A 21,486-nucleotide genomic window follows, 5' to 3' on the forward strand; every position below is an offset into this window, starting at 1 on the left:
TCAAGGGGTCTGAGTATCATTCAGGGACACTGAAGCACTTGAGATGTCAGCTGGCTCACTAACCTCTTTTGAATCATAAATTGTGAACTCGCAAAGAATGAAGACATAAATACATGAACGGAAAATGACACTTCGGATAATTATGACTGCAGTTCCATGTTTAATCCAAATGCAGTCCCGTTCAGTGCACCAGGTAGCTAGGACAAAGACAGCAGTCTTTAAATCCAAACTTGTGCTCTATAGACTTCGTCATCTAAAGATTGGATCTCACTGTGTTGCAACAAACCATCTTATTGTTGCCCAAAGAGCCTTGTGTATATTATGCTAGAAAGAGCATGAAAATCTATCTCCTGCTGTGCAAAATCTGATCTACCTGCAGGAATGCACTTCCTCCAGATCTTAGTTCCATCTTAAACCTTAAAACGAATAAGAAGGTTGCATCGTTTCTCAAACCATTGAACCATTCAAGGCACGGACTGGTGAACCTACCTCCAGCAGTCCAGTAAGTCTGCAGCTACTCAAAGAAGACTCACAGGGACACACGTAGCCAAGGCAGAAACAGGGAAGCAACAACCGACACAAGAAAGGTTCCCAGGAGAGCAGCGTGTCTGAACGATGCTTGAAGCGTTGTCTCTCCGGGAGCCTTTGTCTTGCTGACTTGAGCTTGGAGGGTTTAGCGATCAGCAATGGAGAAAGTGATGACTTTGTCCTCTTGTCAAATATGACTGGAGATTTTTGCAAATTGACATTTCTTTCAAATTGTACTGAGCGATGGCCATTTGTATAAAGATGGTGTTTCGATTTTGATGATAATCTGATCAAAAGACGACTGTTTTTTTTTTTTTTTTGGCAGGTCATCATTTTGTATCCTACTCTACCACAAACAGACTCCATATTTATTCATATATTGCTTATTAATGTATTGCATTAATAATAATGCATTTTTGGATAAAGTAAAGCCAATTATCAGTAGATTCTTAAGAGACAACAAAAGAGCTTAATGGCAATTCTTATAACACCATAATATTAGTGAGGTATCATTTTGGGCATCATCAGTTTCTTTTATTGGTAATTGAATTGCTAATTTTAAAAACTGGAACTGTTTACAGACCTTTGTCTTATTGCCAAAATTTAAATGTATTTTTGTATATCACCTGTATCCTTTCTGAAAATAAAATAAGCAAACACTTTATTAAAGTACATTTATTTACTTTTTTAATGTTATATATTTGTTAAAAAAAAAAAAAAAAAAAATTAGCCATAATTACATTTCAGAACACGGGGTGGGGGGGGCGGGACACCCCTTTAAATAATTTAAATATGACAGAGGAAAAAAAATAACAATAAAAAAACGGTTTCCAGTTCACCAGGAAACATCAACAAATATTCTCAGTAGTTTACAACTGCTCATGCAAGCAGACCTGAAAAGTACAAACGTGCTACAAAGCCTGCATAAAACCTGCCATTGCCTTACCTAGCAACTCTAAACTATACAATTGCACAAGCCAATAACTTGGGAATACACATGGTGTATGTAGGTGTCTCTTTTGAAGGGGGGGCCAGTAACAATGTTGCTAGTGCCAATAAGAGGTAAGAAATTGGATTGTAATGCCTTGGTTAGTTACTTGTCTGAAGGGGGGGGGGCAACGGTCGTATTGCTTGAAAGAGACAAGGAAACACATTTAGCTTGGTCACTGGGGCACAGCGCTAGTAAACCAATAACAGGCTGCATTTGCTTATTAGTTTTATCATTAAAAAGGGGAGATGCCAAATCATTTCATTGCTTGAAGTCCTTCAGAAAGTATTATGGCTTGGAAAAGGACTAACCAAGACACTGAAACACATCTAAGTGGCATACTTCAAATTATGTTTTGGCTGTTAAAATACGTTTCACGTTTTTTTGTCTTGACACATTTTGCTAAATCTGATCAGTTCCTTTAAAGAATGACTAATACTGTTTAACAATTCAATCCAAGGGGTTTTCTGATGGGGCTGGACTGAGCAGTGAAGTGAAGGTGCTTATGGAGGTATTCCACTCCATTCTGAATCGCAGCTTTTGGTGAAACCTGACTAAAATGGCTGATTCAACATCGCAGGTTCCTTAAACCACACAACATTAAAAAACAGGAAATCTTGTATTCAAGGATGTCCGCTTTTCACAAGAATCAATGCTGATTTCACAACTCAGGAGCTTCACAGATGATTCATAGCTGTATTTGAAAAGCAAGGAAGTCAATACTTGTTTTAAAAATGTTACAGGCAAGACATTTCTGTTCCACTGGCTCCAAGTGTCCTTTCCAGGCCAGAGTAAGGAATGCACAGAAGAAAAAAAAAAACATCACTCATAAAGTCATTTGATTTCTTTCAATAGACATCGGAAATATCCTATTGTTGTTGCTTGATCATTTCCAGCAGTTCGTCCAATTCAGAGTCCATTCCTCTGAGAAAGTGGTTCATTCTTTTCAAAGTGAGCTGTCCTGCATTTTTTAATCACCTGCCATTGTCCAATCAGCTTGCTTTAACAGGAAATGGATCTGTGCCTACCATAAGGGCTAATGGGATTTGAAATTCTTTGGTCCTCTGTGTTCAAAGGGAAGTCAGCACAAACTTGATCTTTTTTTACTATTTACTTTTAGTGCATTTTTGCTCTGGGTGTAGCAAAGCTGAACAGAAAGTCTTTTATTAATTGTTATCCACTGAAACAATTGCACAAATGTAATAATAATAATAATAATAATAATAATAATAATAATAATAATAATAATACAAGGAAGGAAGCGCCATGTTTTTCATCCCAGGCAGTCCTTCAGACGGCTAAATATTCAAGGACCTCATCCAGATAGGTCACCAGAGCAAACTGCCTATAAAAAAAGAAAAGAGATCATTTAGAAATGATAAACAGCTACGCTTTCAACTGTGGATCATGTCATGTCATGTGACCGTTGGCTAACAAGTCCTGTGTAAGAGGAGAGGTATTTTTGTTCACTGGGTATCCTCAGTCAATTTCCTCTTCTATACCCAGGAATTCAAGAGAGGGTGTCAGTGAGCTACCAGCCTCTTGAGGACAAAGGCCAGCCCCTGCAGGTGTCCGCTCTGAGCTCACTGGGCGGCCGGCTGGCAGACTCGCTGCAGCACGATGAGGAGAAACAGTCCCTGCCAGTTCTGCCTCCCTAACCCATGGGAGCACCAGAGCCAATGCGACGCTCCCTCTGGAATCCCCAATGCGTTCTTTCTTTTAAATTAAAACGGGATTCTCTCTTTATCTGTTCTCTTATAGTGCTGTTTCTCAGCTTCGAGGTCCTCTTGTCCAACCAAGCTTTGTACGACGGGGTTATCTGTACGCATTAACGTGGGACTTTCGCTTGAAGCGTTTGACATTGAATTTATCAATTTTAGTGTGTCTAAGATAGAAGAGTCAAAGTTGCCCACCCTTGTAATAAAACCCAAACTCCACGTAGGATTAAAGTAGGGGGATTCTTTTGCACTTTATTATATATCCTCACTTCTGTAGCAAGGTGAGACACACACACACACACACACACACAGATAAATATTCACCCACACACACATACAGACACACACACACACTGACACACACACACACAGCAAGACTCACAGACACACACAGACTCAGACACGCAGAGACTCAAGACACACACTGACACAGACACACACACACACACAGAGGCTCAGACCCACACACACACAGAAAGATTCGCAGACACGCACAGAGACTTGCAGACACACAGACAGACACACACAGAGACTCACACAAACACAGAGGTTCATCCACACGGATACACAGACAGACTCACCCTGGCTCTTCTATCTGGGTAGCCGCTCTTTCAGCGCTGCCTTCTGGGAGATGTGTTTTAACTTGCGGTGTTTCCTCCTGAGGAGCTTCTTCGATCGGGGCTGCGTGACTCTAGGGGGTGTCATCACAGGGACCGTCGTGACTGCTGGGAGACAAAGCAAGGCTTTCAGTTCAGGTTATATACAGACTGGGACGACAGGCCTGCTCTGAGCAGGGTACAGTGTCGAGTGAGAGCATGGAACTCTTCCTGTTAAATAATTAGATGATGCCGTCACATTTTCAGTGAGAAAACCAGCTGTAAAGGGGTAGGCTCTATCAAGAGCCGTTTAAGAATGCACATGGTTCCTGGTACACCTGGTGGACCCTGCTGGAAACACTGCATCAACAACTGTGACTGCAGAGTCACTGAGACCAGACAGAAGGACAGGTTACCTGGTTTGTGTTTGGAGTGCTGTGCCGAGCGCTGGGGGGCGATGCTCTCACACCGACACTCCAGGTGGTCCTCCACAGTAACCTGCGCCTTCCCATTGCGGGGTTTCCCCTGCATGTATTCAATCTTCACCACCTAGAGAGAGGCACGCTCCAGTCAACAGAACTCTCTAACCAGCCTTACACCTTGTTTTCCCTGGCATCTTCCTGGAATAACACCCACCCTTTTCTTTTTTCCCATAAAAACACGTCTGTTTTGGGAAAGCTGCTGAGAAATTTTACTGAAAGGAATTTCCTGATAACCCCCTCTGCCAGCTATCTAAAAGAAAGACCCAGTGTAGCCTAATTAAGGTCAAGCAGCTCTATCTGCTCAAACAAGCCAGGGTTAGGAACAGGAACAGAAACGTTCCAGGGAACTATTCAAAGAAAGAGTGATTTGTAATCAGTTCCATCCCCACGTAAAAAATGAGGATCACTTTCAAAGCGTTTCCTCTATTAACTTCTCTTTCGTTTTTTTGTTTTGTTTTTTAAAGGAGAATCTTGTGAATTTCGCAAAACTAGACCCAAACAATTCACTATGCTGACTTTGAATAAATAGGCCCTGACAAAAATGTCCTGCTCCTGCGAGTTTTATAACCTCTGTCCAGCAGTTAGTGTGCCTCACCTGTAGGTGGCGTGGCTGCACTCGGGTGGGAATGCAGTGCATGTTGTGAGTGTTGCAGCACCCTGAGCAGCGCTGCACCTCTACGCAGAGCGGCCACACCAGGAAGTTGGTGTTGCTGCGGTCCACCATGCCTCTGGTGAGCTCCAGGACCTCGGTGCGAGGCTGGCACTGCGCAGGCATGGCCATTTCCGCTTCTGCCGCCAGGCCTGGGAGACAGAGAGAGGGGGGGGGTTATTGCCGTGGTTGTCAACCTGTGGCACGTGCACCGTACCGGGGACAGGCTTGCAACTGGTACACACCGACAATTATTCTTTATGACAGTACAATCCCTCAACCCCAGTGCTCCCTGAATCGCATAATAATGCATCAATCTTTGTACCATTGAGTCACAGAGAAATGAGAAATGATCATGAGAGGTATTTCAAAGTTACTGATGGGGAACCAAAGCGGCCAACTCTTCCTGTTAAATAACTAAACGATGCCGTCACATTTTCAGTGAGAAAACCAGCTGTAATGGGGTAGGTCTGTCTAACAAGAGCCGTTGAAGATTGCACATGGTTACTGGTACCCCTGGTGGACCCTGCTGGAAACACTGGTACATGGACAGGTTGAAAACCACTGGATTAGAGGACACAAGGCTGGATTTGACACTTTCCCTTTTGAGGCTCGCGTTGAATAGCCCAGGTTAAGGGAATACGAAAATGTTTAAGAGTAGAAGAGAAATATAAAAATTCTGCAATTAAGAAAGATTATAGCATCTTTAACATAAGGGAAATAATGCCTTATCCATTACAGCAGTCCAGTAATGAGTAATTTAGCAGAGGCTTTTATCCAAAGTGACTTACAGAGACTAGGGGGTGAACTCTGCATCAACAACTGCTGCTGCGGAGTCACTTACAATAAGACATCGGTTTTATGTCTCACTTGGTTTTATGGACCACTAAGCCGCCAAACTTCCTTATAAATGTTTTTTTTTGTACTTTGGCACCTGCAGCCGTTATCTTACAGGCATCTAGCATCTGCCAAAGGACACAACCTGACTTAACACGTTTCCATTAAAGTCATTAGGGACCACGTTCATACCATTAATAGTTCCAATAAAGTTAAAATCTAGAGCGACTTTGGGTTCTCTGTGTCTGCAGCCGATCAAAGTAAAGCAGAGTATACTGAAACAATTCTATCTGCCTGTCTGTGTGTCCTTCCCACTCCATATCTCATCAACTACATGTAGGTCATTGTCACATAGTTCTGTGATGCATAAGAATTGAGGGAAACCGCTGACCTTGACAAACCGCACACGCAGCATCTGAGGCAGATGCAATGAAACAACCTTAACACGTTCACGTTACAGACAGTGACTGCTGTATACAGTTCGGTAGGTGGAGAGGTGATGAGAGATGGTGATGGACAGTGGGGGCGATTCTTACCCTGTGGACTGCGCACCACTCTACTCAAGCTGGAGTTGGATCTCAGCTGCCATCTGAATGACACAGCCTGGTCAGGCAGTGAATCTTCCTCTGCAGGAAAAGAGATAGAGTCAATCAATCCCAAAGCACCCTCCCTATAAACCCAGTGAGTGAAGACAGTGTGAGTCATCTGTATGCAAGATACATTGACGAAAACCATTTCCCTGTATACAAAAAAGTGGGAAATAAGGGATCTATTAAGATATTAGACTGACAGTAAAAAATGCAATTTAAAAATTGACAAAGTTGTTCAACTCTAACTGTTAGACTAGGGCACACTGCTTCTTTCCTTCCCTCCCAGTCCCTTCTCAGCTCTAACCACTACAGCTATACTGCTACCCTCTCAGTCCCTCAGCTCTAACCACTAGAGCCACACTGCTTCCCTCCCTCCCAGTCCCTCAGCTCTAACCACTAGAGTCACACTGCTTCCCTCCCTCCCAGTCCCTCAGCTCTAACCACTAGAGTCACACTGCTTCCCTCCCTCCCAGTCCCTCAGCTCTAACCATGAGACTAGACCACACTGCTTCCCTCCCAGTCCCTTAGAAAAAAAATGTCATACATAATAAATCAACTGTTCCATCCCATTCCGTGCGCTATTTTCAAAACGAAAACATTGTTTCTAACACAAAGGGAATTATTGTTCAGAAATAATCATTCTATTTTTAAACGAGGCTTTATAATTTGACGGGAATGTGTATGTGTGCATGTGTGTGTGTGTGTGTGTGTGTGTGTGTGTGTGTGTGTGATTAAGTGGAATTTTCAAATGTACCAACAGCACCTATTGTGTGACTGGGTGTGGTATAGGAACAGACTGTCAGCTGTTTGGTAAACTGAAAAATGAGCAAACACTGGAAGAGAGAAGCCTCTGTGTTGCGCCTTAGAAAACACTAAGCATTAAAATGTTTAATGATAAAACCTAAAAGTTAACATCCTTAAAATAGTTAAAACATCTCAAACCTCCATTCTTTATTATTATGCTAGTTTGGTTGCATTTGCTGAACTTGAGTTAGACATATAAAGACGCATTGTAATGGACACTGTGCCTTTAGGAAATGAATAATTTGGATACAAAGGAGGTGACAGATCAGAGTAAAAGAGAGCGTATGCGAGTGTTAACAGAGACTGCAAAAGAAACAGAGAGAAAAGAAAATCTTTTTAAAAGGCCAGCGCGTTACCTTCGCTGAAAGGGACACTGCTCAATAGAAGGGTGAGTAGGGAACAGCGAGCTTTTGGATGCAATGAAATGATACGCCTTGCTTTATTAAAAAGCGAACACGAACTGAGTGAAATAAAGTTGCAACAGAGAGAAGGAAAAGGTTAGCGTTTCTTTTAAGGGTGCAACATCGGCCTTAGAGCTGAGAGGACAGAAAGACAGAGGGAAAGCAGTCCTGGGTAACGGTCTGCTAAATCCAATTCACTTCCCTTAAAAAAAAGAAAGAAAATAACACATCCATCCTTTCATCGCATAGACTTGCTGAGTGGATTTCCACTAAACATTATCGTTCTGTCTCCAAATATTTTTTGAAAACGGCCACAAAAAAATAAGATATCTTGCTAGCTGGCAGCTTGCTAAGTGCTGGCAGTGCTTTGAGAAAATGGCCCAGGAGACCAAGTTGACTTTGAATCAGACACGCAATTCAGACAGTGGCTGACCCTGACTGCTTACTGCAGTACTGCAGTTAATCAGGAATCAGGAGGCAGTGGTAAAGCTAGCCCTGTTTGTCCCGTTTATCACACTCTCATTCATCTAAATAGTGGCGACTCTAAATATTGACACCGTTTATATATTAAATTAAAATCAAACCCAGAATGTTACCTCATTCTAAAGACCCAGAGCTGAGAGACTGGGAGGGAGGGACGCAGTGTGGCCTAGTCTAGTAAGAGGGACTGGGAGGGAGGGAGGGAAGCAGTGTGGTTCTAGTAGTTAAAGCCGAGGAGAGACTGGGAGAGAGGAAGCATATGGCTCTAGTGGTTAGAGCTGAGGGACTGGGAGGAGGGGAGGCAGTGTGGCTCTAGTGGTTAGAGCTAAGGAGGAACTGGGAGGAAGGGAGGCAGTGTGGCTCTAGTAGTTAGAGCTGAGGAGGGACTGGGAGGAAGGGAGGCAGTGTGGCTCTAGTGGTTAGAGCTAAGGAGGGACTGGGAGGGAGGGAAGCAGTGTGGCCTAGTCTATTAAGAGGTACTGGGAGGGAGGGAGGGAGGGAAGCAGTGTGGTTCTAATAGTTAAAGCCGAGGAGGGACTCAGAGAGAGGGAAGCAGCGTGGCTCTAGTGGTAAATACTCCAAAACAGTAGACAAACCTACAGTAAAGATACATCCCTCATGTGCCAACATGCAACTGCAGTTATTGTAATTTGAAAGTTGTTTTTATTATTCTCGATAACTGAAAGGCAAAACAACGTACGCTTACAAGCAACTAGAAAAGTTTTTTTTTTTCTTTTTAAGCTCTCAGGACAAGTAACTACACATAATCTCCTTGAGAACTTCCTGAACTCCTTTTGGAAGTGTATTTTTACCTCAAGAAGAACCACGCGTGGAATGTGCATATTTCAAACTGCCCTGACTTGCAATGCAGCAGTTCAACCCACTCTGCGAAGTCTTATATTCCGTTAGCAAACAACCGCTGCTAAACTTGACCCAGTCCCAACAAAAACAACAGCTGATCTTCAGAGGAAGCTTCTGAGAACCAATTCCTTTGGCTTTGAGAAGATCGTGAGAGGCTTGACTATTAATTGTCGATACCCAATAAGCGGGTTCAAAATGATTAGTTAGGAGAGTACACAGTATGAGGAGGTGTGCAGAGCTAAGAGATACTGAAGCTGTTTAGTCTTGTCAGATTCAATGCTTGTCTATTTTTTTCAGCAGGAGTGATTATGTTTCTCCAAGCACTTTCCAGAGCTCGACTAAAGAACGGTTTGAGAAGACCACAGTGTCAGTGTACTGATACACAGCGCTAGTCCTCTTGAGTCTTATTGGCAGTGTCTGAGTGAATATGTTGGTTCCCGGGGTCTGTATGTTGGAAAAATAATGGCGGTAATAGATCTAATTGGATCCTATTGTCATGAACTTACTGTATAACTCTCTCTGTGATCATAATAAGACCTTTAACTAGCCGCCTGGAGGAAGGGCGGTCCGCTTAGCCAACGATTCAGAGGTTACATTTCCTCTACTAACTTGGTTAAGGGTTTTTTTTCCTCTCGTGAGCGCTAGCTGACCACGCTTGCGTCAAAGCGAACGAGAGGGCCGAATGGCCTTTTCTTGTTCTAATTCATTAATAAAATATGAAGAAATAATAATAAAAAAAAACACACATTCTAGTCGAAACAGCGTAGAAAATATACCACTCGAAACGTGGTGATTTAGCTACTCAACCAAACTCAAGTTAGTAAGAATTGTCGCTGTGGTCCTATCAAGGGAGATTATGTGACAGCCACACATTTAAACTGAGATTTTTTTATTATTTTTATTTTTTCACCTAGAATTTTAGGACTGGGATGCAATTTAAAAAAAAAAAAAAAAGAAAACCTTCTGAATCATTTTTATCTTTTATTTAGCAACATGTAATCGACAAAACTACAACATTAATAAAACGATATTGGGCTGAGAAGGAGCAGCTGCCCCTCGCTGAAATAGGAAACAAAGCCAGGAAACTCTGTTAGTTCACAGATAGCAGCTTAGCCACGCTGCCAGAGCACTACCCAGTCAAAACAAAGAGCACAGGCCACCCGGGTCCATTAGCAATGGACAGCCCAGCAGTTATTTATCACAGCCAGTTTAAAAATAATCCCTGGCACAAGTGAATGTGGAATGCGGAAACCCCGAGCCATGCAACTGCTTGCATTGTAATCGTCTGGGAAACTCAACGTTTTGACAGTTGACCAGAAATGTGACACTATCAACCACTAGAGCCAAACTGCTTCCCTCCCTCCCAGTCCCTCCACAGCTCCACTAGAGCCGCACTGCTTCCCTCCCAGTCTCTCCTCAGCTCCGCTAGAGCCACACTGCTTCCCTCCCAGTCCCTCCTCAGCCCCACTAGAGCCACGCTGCTTCCCTCCCAGTCCCTCCACAGCTCCACTAGAGCCGCACTGCTTCCCTCCCAGTCTCTCCTCAGCTCCGCTAGAGCCACACTGCTTTCCTCCCAGTCCCTCCTCAGCTTCGCTAGAGCCACACTGCTTCCCTCCCAACCCCTCCTCAGCTCCGCTAGAGCCACACTGCTTCCCTCCCAGTCCCTCCTCAGCTCCGCTAGAGCCACACTGCTTCCCTCCCAATCCCTCCTCAGCTCCACTAGAGCCACACTGCTTCCCTCCCTCCCTCTCTGTCACTCCCCAGTTCTAGCTGTAGCCTCTTCTCTCTTCTCACTCAGGTTCACTGTAGACAGTAGCAAACAAGCAGGGTAGAAGCAGATTAATTTGTTTCTAGCGCTTAGATTTACCTACGGAGTCTATCTGCAAAATTCGCTGCAGGTCCTGGATGGAATGGATCGCACTGCTTCGGAGTTTCCGGACTATCGCCTCGGGAATCTTGTCCCCCTGCCGAAAGAGATAGAGAGAGGGTGGGTTAGGGAGGCAGTGAGACAGATAAGGACAGACAGTCTTTCCTACTGGGAAGTGATGATTAGATCACAAGAACCTGCACATCATAGCAGTACAGGGAAAACAGGCATGTTAGTAACATACAGCTCTGGCCAAAAGTTTTGCATCACCTAGAATCTTAGGATTCAGATATAATTTAAAAAAAAAACCACACACACATATATATATATATATATATATATATATATATAATATATATATATATATATATATATATATATATGATTTGATTCTTATAAGCAGCTGATTCTTAAAAGCGGCTCGATATGATTACATTTAGCAAAAGCGTGCCTCCGCGCACCAGCAGTTTAAATACAGTATACAAATATCAACAGTGCTCAATCACTGACGATAATACATCAACATAATCAAAACAAGTCCTCGTACTGTAGAATACAGTAACGTATTTTTTATAGGCTTCTTCAGATCCATCTTTATCTTTCTTATCCCCGGGCTAAAGTAACTAATTCTGGTTCGACAGCAACTTCTAAACAAACAGTAGACAGAATGCACCTAGAAACACAGCTCTGTATACTAAAACACTGCTCTGGGTGACACTTAGCTGAATTGTAAATGTACTGATGCGTCTACCTCTGATACTTCTGAATCTATAAAATCCAGAAAACACAACAAGAAAGAATACGGTAGCATTCTTCAAAAATACAAAAAAAACAAAAATACTAAGATAATACGTTTATGTCTAGAAAACCGCTAATCCACTCTGATGAGCCATGATCATTCTTTAGCAGAAATATGCTTTACAAATGTTTAGTGTTTAAGGGGCCAGTCAAGGTCCCGTTTGATGATTTTAGTGTATTTAGTTCCACTGCAGTTTTTGAACCCATGTCTTTGGGCGATTCTTTTCTTTCAGCTTGCCTGCTTCTGTACCGGTGAATGTATCGATCAAGCAGGCTTCAGTACAGCATGCGGTCTCTTGAGTGGGTAGTCTTTGTTTTTTACGAGAGGTAAAATGAAAGAAAGGTCTTAAAGACAGAACCCATTTGGGACGGAACTTGCCTTTTACATAAAACAGATGGTACTCTCCAAACAGGTGGGTTTTTTAAAAACTATTTCATTATTTACTTTAACGCAAAAATGTAAAGCATTTTTTAAAAAAAAAAACTGAACAAGTACCAACACTTTCAAATAGAGCCAAGAACTTTTTTTTTTCGTTCTTCAGAACAAGACTGTGAAGTCAGTATGAGTCTCCAGGGGCTTCAGTGAGACAGACCCGCTGTGTCGAGGTATCCCTTATAACAGTGTCCCACAGTAAAAACACAACGATGTGTAATAAAGCACAGTGAAAGCTAAAGCATAGGGAAGCATTGTAAAACACAGAGAGGTCTGGTAAAGCATAGGGAAGCATTGTAAAGCACAGAGAGGTCTGGTAAAGCATAGGGAAGCATTGTAAAGCACAGAGAGGTCTGGTAAAGCACAGGGAAGCATTGTAAAGCACAGAGAGGTCTGGTAAAGCATAGGGAAGCATTGTAAAGCACAGAGAGGTCTGGTAAAGCACAGGGAAGCATTGTAAAGCACAGAGAGGTCTGGGTATTGTAAAGCACAGAGAGGTCTGGTAAAGCATAGGGAAGCATTGTAAAGCACAGAGAGGTCTGGTAAAGCATAGGGAAGCATTGTAAAGCACAGAGAGGTCTGGTAAAGCATAGGGAAGCATTGTAAAGCACAGAGAGGTCTGGTAAAGCATAGGGAAGCATTGTAAAGCACAGAGAGGTCTGGTAAAGCACAGGGAAGCATTGTAAAGCACAGAGAGTTATGGTAAAGCATTGGGAAGCATTGTAAAGCACAGAGAGGTCTGGTAAAGCATAAAGAAGCATTATAAAGCACACAGATGTCTAGTAAAGCATAGGGAAGCATTGTAAAGAAAGTGAAGTATAGTAAAGCATCGTAATAGACATGGAAAAGCAGAGTAGACTGTGGTAAATGCATAGTATAAAAGCATTGGAAAAGAGCAAAAATACTGTGGTACACTTTCATAAGGGATCAAAATGCTCCGGGCAGCAGAGTTTATGTTTAGGTTACTTTTGTAAAACTTTATTTCTCCCGATAAACTGAAAGATCAGTTTCTTAACAGGTCCTGTCTATGTATGACCATCTCAGTCCACTGCTTTGGTCAATAAGTCATCATAGGCCTCACTGTTAATATTGCTTGTCTCTCTATGTGTGAAATGTCTTCAAATCAAAGAGATTGCTGAGCGTGCATACAGTCCCATTCAACATCCTAAGCAAAAGAATCAATGAGATTGTCTGTGAAGCCAAACTCACGGGACACCCTGTATATTAAAATACGTCTTTCTCCTGACATTTTAAGATATTTACCTGTTCAATTTAGTAACCAACAAAAAATATTATTTATTTGGAAGACGCCTTTATCCAAGGCGACTTAAAGCTGTTACAGGGCAGGACAGGGTTACAATGCAAGTGTAACATTTAAATACAGTGTAGTTTAGAGTAAGTGCAAATAATGCTACTAAAATACAATATGAGCTAGGATGCATCAAGTTGGGATTACAACAAGTTATCTCTACAATGATGTATTAATAGTGCAATAGTGCAAGGATGGTGAATCAGCTGAGGATCCAGTAAGAGGTGTCGAGTTCCAGTGCATAATAGGAGGGGTAAAGCAAGAGACCTACAAGTGCAGTCTGAACAGGGGGTCTTAACTTTGACTTTTTGCAAACCTTGTTTTATTGTCTCGCATGTTGCTCTAAATACTCAAGCTTTGTGCTGCACCTTGGCAAACAAGACTGGACTGATTTCAAAACCGCAGATAGATGCACAACCTGAAAGTGTTCAAGATTTCAGCTCAGCTGGGCTGCTGGAGTGTGTCGGAGCGTGGTGGCGCGGGGAATCTCAAAATATATGCTTGGCAAGAGAAATGCAGCACATAATTATAGGCAATTAACCGGTTGCCTGCCTCCACACATTCCACAGCTTTGCGAGTCCCCAAAAATACTCCAACTTGCTCATTTAAATCTAAATTAAGTATTTAATAAGAAGCCAATAACGCATGGCAGGGGGTTCCAATATGGTCCAATAGACATTGTTGTTAAACAGCCTAACCCTTCAGATTTTTAACCGTATTTGAACTCCCTGGAGTGTGTTATTGTTCTTATGAAACAGCACCACCCACACTACCCACCCCTCCCAAAGCGAATGGGCTGTCCCGTGAATCAGGAACTTCATATCTGCACAGATTGGAACACTTGCTAGCCAATGAGATTTCTCCCTCTGTTCTTGCCATTCTATAAAAAATCATATACAGTAGAATTGTGCTTGAAACTTGGCGAGGCAACCCAGCAACAAGTCTGAGCTGAGATTGTTAGAACAGGAGACCACAAAAGACTTCTGATAACACATCAAAGTTTTTCACATACAACCAATGCTACAGCCCAGGCAAGTTTCAGGTACAAAAGTATAACGAATCACAACCAACAAACATAATAGAATATTAAACAGATAAGAAATAAAATACCAGTTTTGACAGTTAATATTATAGTATACTCCTAAACCTGTAGACAGCAGCTGGAATCAGATAGAAGCCTTTGTCTGCAAAGCTGGTGTTCCTGTTTTCTATTTGAGTGACAATCACATGAGAGTCACACACACGCAGCATCTCTCTCTCTCTCTCTCTCTCTCTCTCTCTCTCTCTCTCTCTCTCTCTCTCTCTCTCTCTCAATGAGGTCACGTCCAAACTGTTTTTAATATTTACAGCTTTGTTCACATCCATGGTTTATCAGTTTGCTGGGCTGGGCAAACAAATCACTCCTACAACAAACACAGCTCGTATTTTAAAGAGACAGCCTCCATGTTTCTGCTGAAAATGTGCACGACATTTTAAACAGTTTACACATCTCTTAAAACATAGACAGGCAGCCCTACCTTTCGGTGCAGGCATGAAAAATAACAACTGAAAAAGCACCGCTGAAGATGTCAGTCTCAGCTCCTGGAGGGCCGCAGGGTCTTCTGGCTTTCGTTCCACCCGAACTTTCATAATTGGTCAAATTATTTGATTAATTGGAAAAATGTAGCAGTTCTCTCCAGGCTGCGAAATCTTTTATAGGTAGTGTACCTTGAATTAGGTGCCTTTGTTAATATTTGTGAAATACAGCAGGTGAGAGAGTTTGGCCCATCACTTTTCATTTCTCAGGTGTGAGATCAAAGACTGAAAGCACGTCTGTCTTTGCAAAGGACAAGTAGAAACAGACACTGAAATGTAGCAAAACAGTGCAGTCCCTCAGGGCTCCCGGAATAAAATCTTTAACTGAAACCCAACCCCAGGCATAATACAGCAACACCTCACACTCGCGTTCAGAGCTCCCCTCAATGAAGTCTAGTATTATTAATATTGCAATGATCAGGAGCCAGGAGTTTGAGCAGGGTTACAAACTCACACTAGCCCTGCTGCTGCTGCACCCAGTCCTGGGGTTCAGAGCTCCCCTCAGTGAAGTCTAGTATTATTAATATTGCAATGATCAGGAGCCAGGAGTTTGAGCAGGGTTAGAAACTCACACTAGCCCTGCTGCTGCTGCACCCAGTCCTGGGGTTCAGAGCTCCCCTCAATGAAGTCTAGTATTATTAATATTGCAATGATCAGGAGCCAGGAGTTTGAGCAGGGTTAGAAACTCACACTAGCCCTGCTGCTGCTGCACCCAGTCCTGGGGTTCAGAGCTCCCCTCAATGAAGTCTAGTATTATTAATATTGCAATGATCAGGAGCCAGGAGTTTGAGCAGGGTTAGAAACTCACACTAGCCCTGCTGCTGCTGCACCCAGTCCTGGGGTTCAGAGCTCCCCTCAATGAAGTCTAGTATTATTAATATTGCAATGATCAGGAGCCAGGAGTTTGAGCAGGGTTAGAAACTCACACTAGCCCTGCTGCTGCTGCACCCAGTCCTGGGGTTCAGAGCTCCCCTCAATGAAGTCTAGTATTATTAATATTGCAATGATCAGGAGCCAGGAGTTTGAGCAGGGTTAGAAACTCACACTAGCCCTGCTGCTGCTGCACCCAGTCCTGGGGTTCAGAGCTCCCCTCAGTGAAGTCTAGTATTTAATCAGGAGTCAGGAGTTTGATGATAAATAAGTGGTTCCTCCCTTGGAGTTGAATGAACAACCCCTAAACCTACAGACTCAGGTGTGACTTCATTCTGTGATAAGAGTGATAAGCAGAGTTACCAGGGGTCTGACTGCTGCTGCTGCTGCTGCATTCATTAAGATGAGATGAGATGAAGCATCTCACTGCTTAAAGCAACACAGCGTAATTTGGAGCAGTGTGATCTGCAAAACACATTTCAAAATGAGAAAAGACACATGAATATTCACTTAGCAACATCAAAGATGAAAATTTCATGCTGGATTGAAGTCACTGTGTTTTATATAAATTAAAACCTCCCTAAAACTTGACATAAAGAACACTTAAGGGCAGACTTTCACAGTCCCAGTTCCACTCGCTTCCATCAGTATTAAGGTCATATTCTGCTGGACTCTTGATTCAATTTTCAATTCAATTTTTCAATGCTGTTTACACCACACTATCACAAAGCGCTTTGCGTTGATAGTTAAAACAGAAACAAAGCCTGCAGTATCAAGAAATAGTAAAAACGACAAAATAGCAATACACAATTACAACAATAACTATATCGATAAATAATAACAGCAAAAAAATGAAACACAAAACAATCAAAACAGTTAAAAAAAAAAAAAGCAGCAATGCATTTTTAATGAAAAGGTATGGCAGCAGTGCACCTTAAATAAAGATGCTAATAAAACGATTTGAGGGTTTTTAAAACAGCACAGAGGGCCGCTATATATGAGCTTGGGGGCGTGCAGGTTAGACAAACAGATTTCAAGCGGGACAGATAGCAGACCTGCGAGTAAAGGGCAGTCTGGAGCAGTAAGACCAGGCTGTGTTTTGGGTTGGTGCCAGCGGAGCGTGTTCGACATTGAAACCAACACCCAGTCACAAAAGGGCCAGGCAGGATGTACACGACGCCTTCAAAACATCAGTGGACAAGACCGAGGCATGTCCACACCGACGACCGGCACACTGCAGCGGCTCTCTGTTTATTTATTTTATTTGGCAGGTGCTTTTATCCAAAGCGACTTACAGAGACTAAGGGGGTGAACTATGCATCAACAACAGCTGCTGCTGCTGCAGAGTCACTTCCAATAGGACCTCGTTTGATTTACATGTCACCCCAAGGCTGGAGCTGAAGGAGGTTAATTTTGCTCAGGGTCACACACTAGAAATCTTCTGTACACAGGGGTGGAAATAAGGCTCCCGTTGCATAGCAGTTTGATCTATTCTGGATTTCACTACGAGCTTAATAATAAGACACACCCGAGCTCGTTACCTCTATACGCTTGTATGAAAACCTGGAATGGGTGAATCCGCTATGCAATAGGAGTCTCATTTGCAACCCTGCAATAATAGTGCTGGTTAACATCATTGGGATGGAAATAAGACGTCCATTGCATTGCAGTTTGCTCCATTCCTGGTTCCACTATGGATTTGATGATAATAAGACACATCTGAGCTTGTTACCTAGACACACGCTGTGGTTAACCAAGTATGATTCAATTTTTGTTTTGCATTTGAATTACACCATGTGAGGGGCTAATCACAGCCCATTAGTTATTTTAAAGCGTGCTTCTCAAATGCTGTGTAATTTAAAGCAGTTAGTGTTGGGAGGTGGGCTTTGAATAGCAGAGTGCCACCACACAGGTATGACTCAGTATGAAAACAGCCTACTTTCACGGTCAGTGTCTTGAGTCATAGAAAGGAGTTTAGGTTCAAGTAAAATACATAATTAGCGCGAGTGATCAAGTAAAATAACCATGACCTGCATCTATCATGTGCAAATATACTCTAGCCTCAGACCCTGCCATTCTCAATAGAGCATGCACAAAGTTCTTAGCAAGTCACAGATTATTGCTATAGCTGTTCCAAATAAAGGCATGCCATTGTGCTTATGCTATCAGATAGATACAGCCTCTGCAAGAAGCGTTGTATATACGTGTGATTAGAGAGTGGCAGAGAAAACTTGGAAAAAAGATTGTTCTGCAGGCTGAAGAAACATAATATAGTAAAGTATACAGCTCAGTATGAGGCTCGGTACACTTGTAGAGATTGGCATGATCTCTAGGGTCAAGTTACAAGATAAAATACCCCATTTTACTGTATGTCAGCGACAGAGAGCTGCCAAGTTATGATCCATTAAAGAAACTGGGGATCCATGGTTAGAAACATCGGGTGCCAGTGGTGTCGTCCTAAATCTGAAGGTACCAGAACACCACGAAAATATTTATTTTCTTAAACAAGAATTAATATACAAACTCCCATTTTACTTGTAAACTGGACTTCTGGTAACACATATACTAGGTAGTGCATTTATCAAATTTATCCAATGACTTCCACAAAGTGTCTTTCTTCATCCTGCCAGAGTGCTTTACTTTTACATACCTGTGTGTCAGTGGCTTTGTTTGTGTTTATCTCCACAGTATTAGTCGACACACTGTTGTTGTCTTTGTCAGTATTTTCAGCCCTCTTAAAGAAGTAGTTTGTAATAGATAGGGTTACCTTACGACTCTCTCTACACTAGGACAGTTTGGGACAGTTCGGGCTTTTCAACTCATGCCGCAATGCACTCTGGTAAGTGTAGTCCTTCTAGGAAAGGTACCTGAGACAGGTAAAACATACCAGAATCAATGCATACGAGTCTCAACTGTCCAACACTGTCCTATGGTACATGGAGTTGTATGGTAACATTACATTTCCAATGCTCTTTTGTATGAAAATGAGCAGTCATGTGAATTAGATTGCCTAGTACTATGCCAGTTCTGGCCCCAGTACCCCACTACTGCCTATAGAAAATAGTGCTTGAATGTGTTCCTTCTCCACTGCATCACTGGTTAGTGCTGTCATTGAAGCAAATGGAAACCCCATTGAAAAGCATATCAATTCCGAAGTGAATAAAGGGAAACAGCAACCCCTATTGGTCACAGTGGAAGTCTTCTGAACGGTTGGTCTGGGGGCAAGGCTGGGAGCACTGACCTGCATCATTTCACTTTGGATGGCTTGATCAGAAAATAAAACTGCCTTCAAAGGGTGAAAAGCACAAGTAGCAGAAAATGGACAGTAAAATCTTCTGCTGTATTTGGAGAGGAGGCGGTTATCTGCTTATGGAAACCGAGGTTTTTCTGTCTGAGTTTTGATGTATAACAGCCAACAAAATCACGTTCAACCCTTCTGCATCTACTCATCTGCTTCATTACTTGTAATATAATTTCAATTAAAATAATGCCACTGAAGAATAGCCTGTAGCAGAGCAGTCACGGTCTAACAAAGGCTCAAATTCACTCCAGAATCCTCTTTGATTAGAAGGCTTCAGCGTTACCAGCTATCCGTAAGGCACTCGCCTTTCAACTGGATCATCAAAATAACAACACTATTTAAAACGACAACAGCGTTTGGTCTGATGAGATAAGGGGTCTTTCAAACTAAACCAGGGACCCTGTCCCGCATTGAACACATAATATAGTTCTTTCACTGTTATTATTATCCTGTGCAATGCACCGGTGAAATGTGTGTCGTCTTTGGAAGATAGCCAAAAAAAACATCTTGGTTTAGCTTCCTTCAGAGAGGGCTAATCTGAACAAGTGATCTCCTTTCATCTGCCGAAGCTCTTATTTGAGTGAAGTCTTGGACACACACAGCTCTGTGGTCCTCTTTTTGGGGAGCCTGCACTACTGTGAGAGGCCCGGCAAAGACAGCTGCAATATATCTTAAAAGACGCACCCGTGCATCACTGCCATTGTCCTCATTTGCAGACAGGCTTCTTTGTAATTTTCTTTAACTATATTGTTATAACTTACTGTGACTTTGTTAACTGTGAAAGGTAAGTTTTTATGAAGCCTCCATATAAAATAAGAAACTGAAGCCTAAAAATGATCCATTTCTTGATTTTTGGCTTATAAAGTTCAGCTGTGCGTTGAGCTTCGTAGTGACTTTTCACCGGTCTGATCAGGGGAACACGTCTAAACGTGCGAGGTCCAGTCGGAGTGATTTCAAACATCGTAAACATGAAGATGCTTAATATTTTAAACAGAAGAAAAAAAATTCCCAAAGTGAGCGCGACGCGGTGGGTCTTGAATCGCTTTGGATCAGGAGCCAATAAGATCCATCGCACACCGCTTTTTATCCGCCTCGGTTTATGGGTATCGCCACATATTTCAAATTTGACAATATTCCAATATCCCACGGCTTTAGAATCTCTTAGACAAAAGTGTCTTTCATTTGCCATTAAACATTAACCAGTCTGCTCTATTCCCAAGTGTCAATAAATCCTGACTATCGCAGACAATTACATAGCTCCCCCTGAGAATACAAGGGGCTTCTGTTAAATATATATGAACAACAATAAACATAGGACATATTAAATACATGCAGTATACACAGGTATACGGGTGCTTGGAAAAGTAATATACACTGCTTTGCCTGCATAACGTGAATACCTCCGTAAAAGCGGTAGATAGACTTTGCGCACTTCAAAATACGAAAAGCCGCTGAAAGACGCACTCACCTGCGAGATGGCAAACGTCAGGTAGCAAGTGAAAGACACGAGCAATGCTCCCAAATGCATCGTGCCGCCTCGATTTCAGTTCGCAAGATTGACTGTACATTTATAACAAGACAGACATCCACAGGTAGAATTCAATTAGAACTGATTTGCAGATCAGGGATGCGGTTTCTGCTCTGGGAGGGTAAATTGAATGTGTGCGCTGTCCTCTGGTGGTTTTTTAATCCAAAAGAAGTTTGCAGCCGGGTGTCAGTATTAAATCCGGCTTGATGGTCCCATGCCGCTTTTTGGCATTTTAGGTCAGGGGGAAACAAAAAAAAAAAACTGTCATTCAACTCCAACCATCAATTATACGCGCTCCATACGTCCATACGTGCTCAAAATGATTCTTGTATGTATACAATCCTCTTCAAAATGCGAGAGTTTCTTGATGTCTATGCATGTGTATTGCAATCATCCAGTCAATATAAAATACACCCCAAAAAAGATGTTTTTTTTTAAGTGTTTGTTTTCTATATGGACATACTTGTTGTTTTATCAGGTACAAGTCTTTTTTTTTTTTTTTTTTTTTTTTTTTGGTAGAAAATACCCGAGTTTAATAATACAGAAGTATTCCCTATGCCTGAGTTCCCCTGCACAGTTAATTTGTAAATTACAGTGTGCGTTTTGCAGACAGCGCTGCGAATCTCAGCCGTGCAGGTGTCCTGTGCTCTGAGTCGTGCTGTGCTGTCTTCAGCTTTGCAGATGTTGCCGTGTGAATGCGTGTGTTTTGCAGGCGAGTGCTTTGCCCCCGCCCTTTAAGGGTGTACCTTTTTATCAGAGGAGGAGACTTGGAGAGGAGCGCGTGTGGACTGCGTGTTTGCGCTTCATTTAAAGGGGAGGGTTAATGTATGTACTGTCACTGAGAAAGTTGCACCGGACTTAAAATGAAGCT

General features: G+C 42.4%; 1 protein-coding gene across 3 annotated transcripts; it reads right to left on the reverse strand.

The window, feature by feature from the left end:
* Positions 1–1,255: 1,255 nt before the first annotated feature.
* On the reverse strand, positions 1,256–21,329 carry LOC121306164 (platelet-derived growth factor subunit B-like). Of its 3 annotated transcripts, none has more exons than XM_041237907.1 (7): positions 20,556–21,329; positions 10,806–10,898; positions 6,335–6,424; positions 4,908–5,113; positions 4,247–4,379; positions 3,816–3,956; positions 1,256–2,861 (listed from the first exon to the last, which is right to left on the reverse strand). In XM_041237907.1, the coding sequence occupies exons 1-6, from the start codon at positions 20,653–20,655 to the stop codon at positions 3,826–3,828; spliced, it is 753 nt and encodes a 250-aa protein (XP_041093841.1). In that variant the 5' UTR covers positions 20,656–21,329; the 3' UTR covers positions 1,256–2,861; positions 3,816–3,825. The 3 variants fall into 3 exon arrangements, with proteins under 3 accessions (XP_041093841.1, XP_041093840.1, XP_041093842.1); XM_041237906.1 differs by having other exon boundaries at positions 3,816–3,959; positions 20,556–21,326; XM_041237908.1 differs by having other exon boundaries at positions 3,816–3,959; positions 10,802–10,898; positions 20,556–21,325.
* Between the last annotated feature and the right edge of the window lie 157 nt (positions 21,330–21,486).

The sequence above is a fragment of the Polyodon spathula genome, chromosome 46, assembly GCF_017654505.1.
Source record: "Polyodon spathula isolate WHYD16114869_AA chromosome 46, ASM1765450v1, whole genome shotgun sequence".
NCBI lineage: Eukaryota > Metazoa > Chordata > Actinopteri > Acipenseriformes > Polyodontidae > Polyodon > Polyodon spathula.

Excerpts from the sequence above, each read along its gene's own strand:
- LOC121306164 (XM_041237906.1), bottom strand. The coding sequence starts at position 20,655 with ATGTACAGTCAATCTTGCGAACTGAAATCGAGGCGGCACGATGCATTT. Across the intron at positions 10,899-20,555 it reads TGACGTTTGCCATCTCGCAG|GGGGACAAGATTCCCGAGGC; the intron begins GTGAGTGCGTCT and ends CTCTTTCGGCAG. Across the intron at positions 3,960-4,246 it reads GCACTCCAAACACAAACCAG|CAGTCACGACGGTCCCTGTG; the intron begins GTAACCTGTCCT and ends TTTGTCTCCCAG.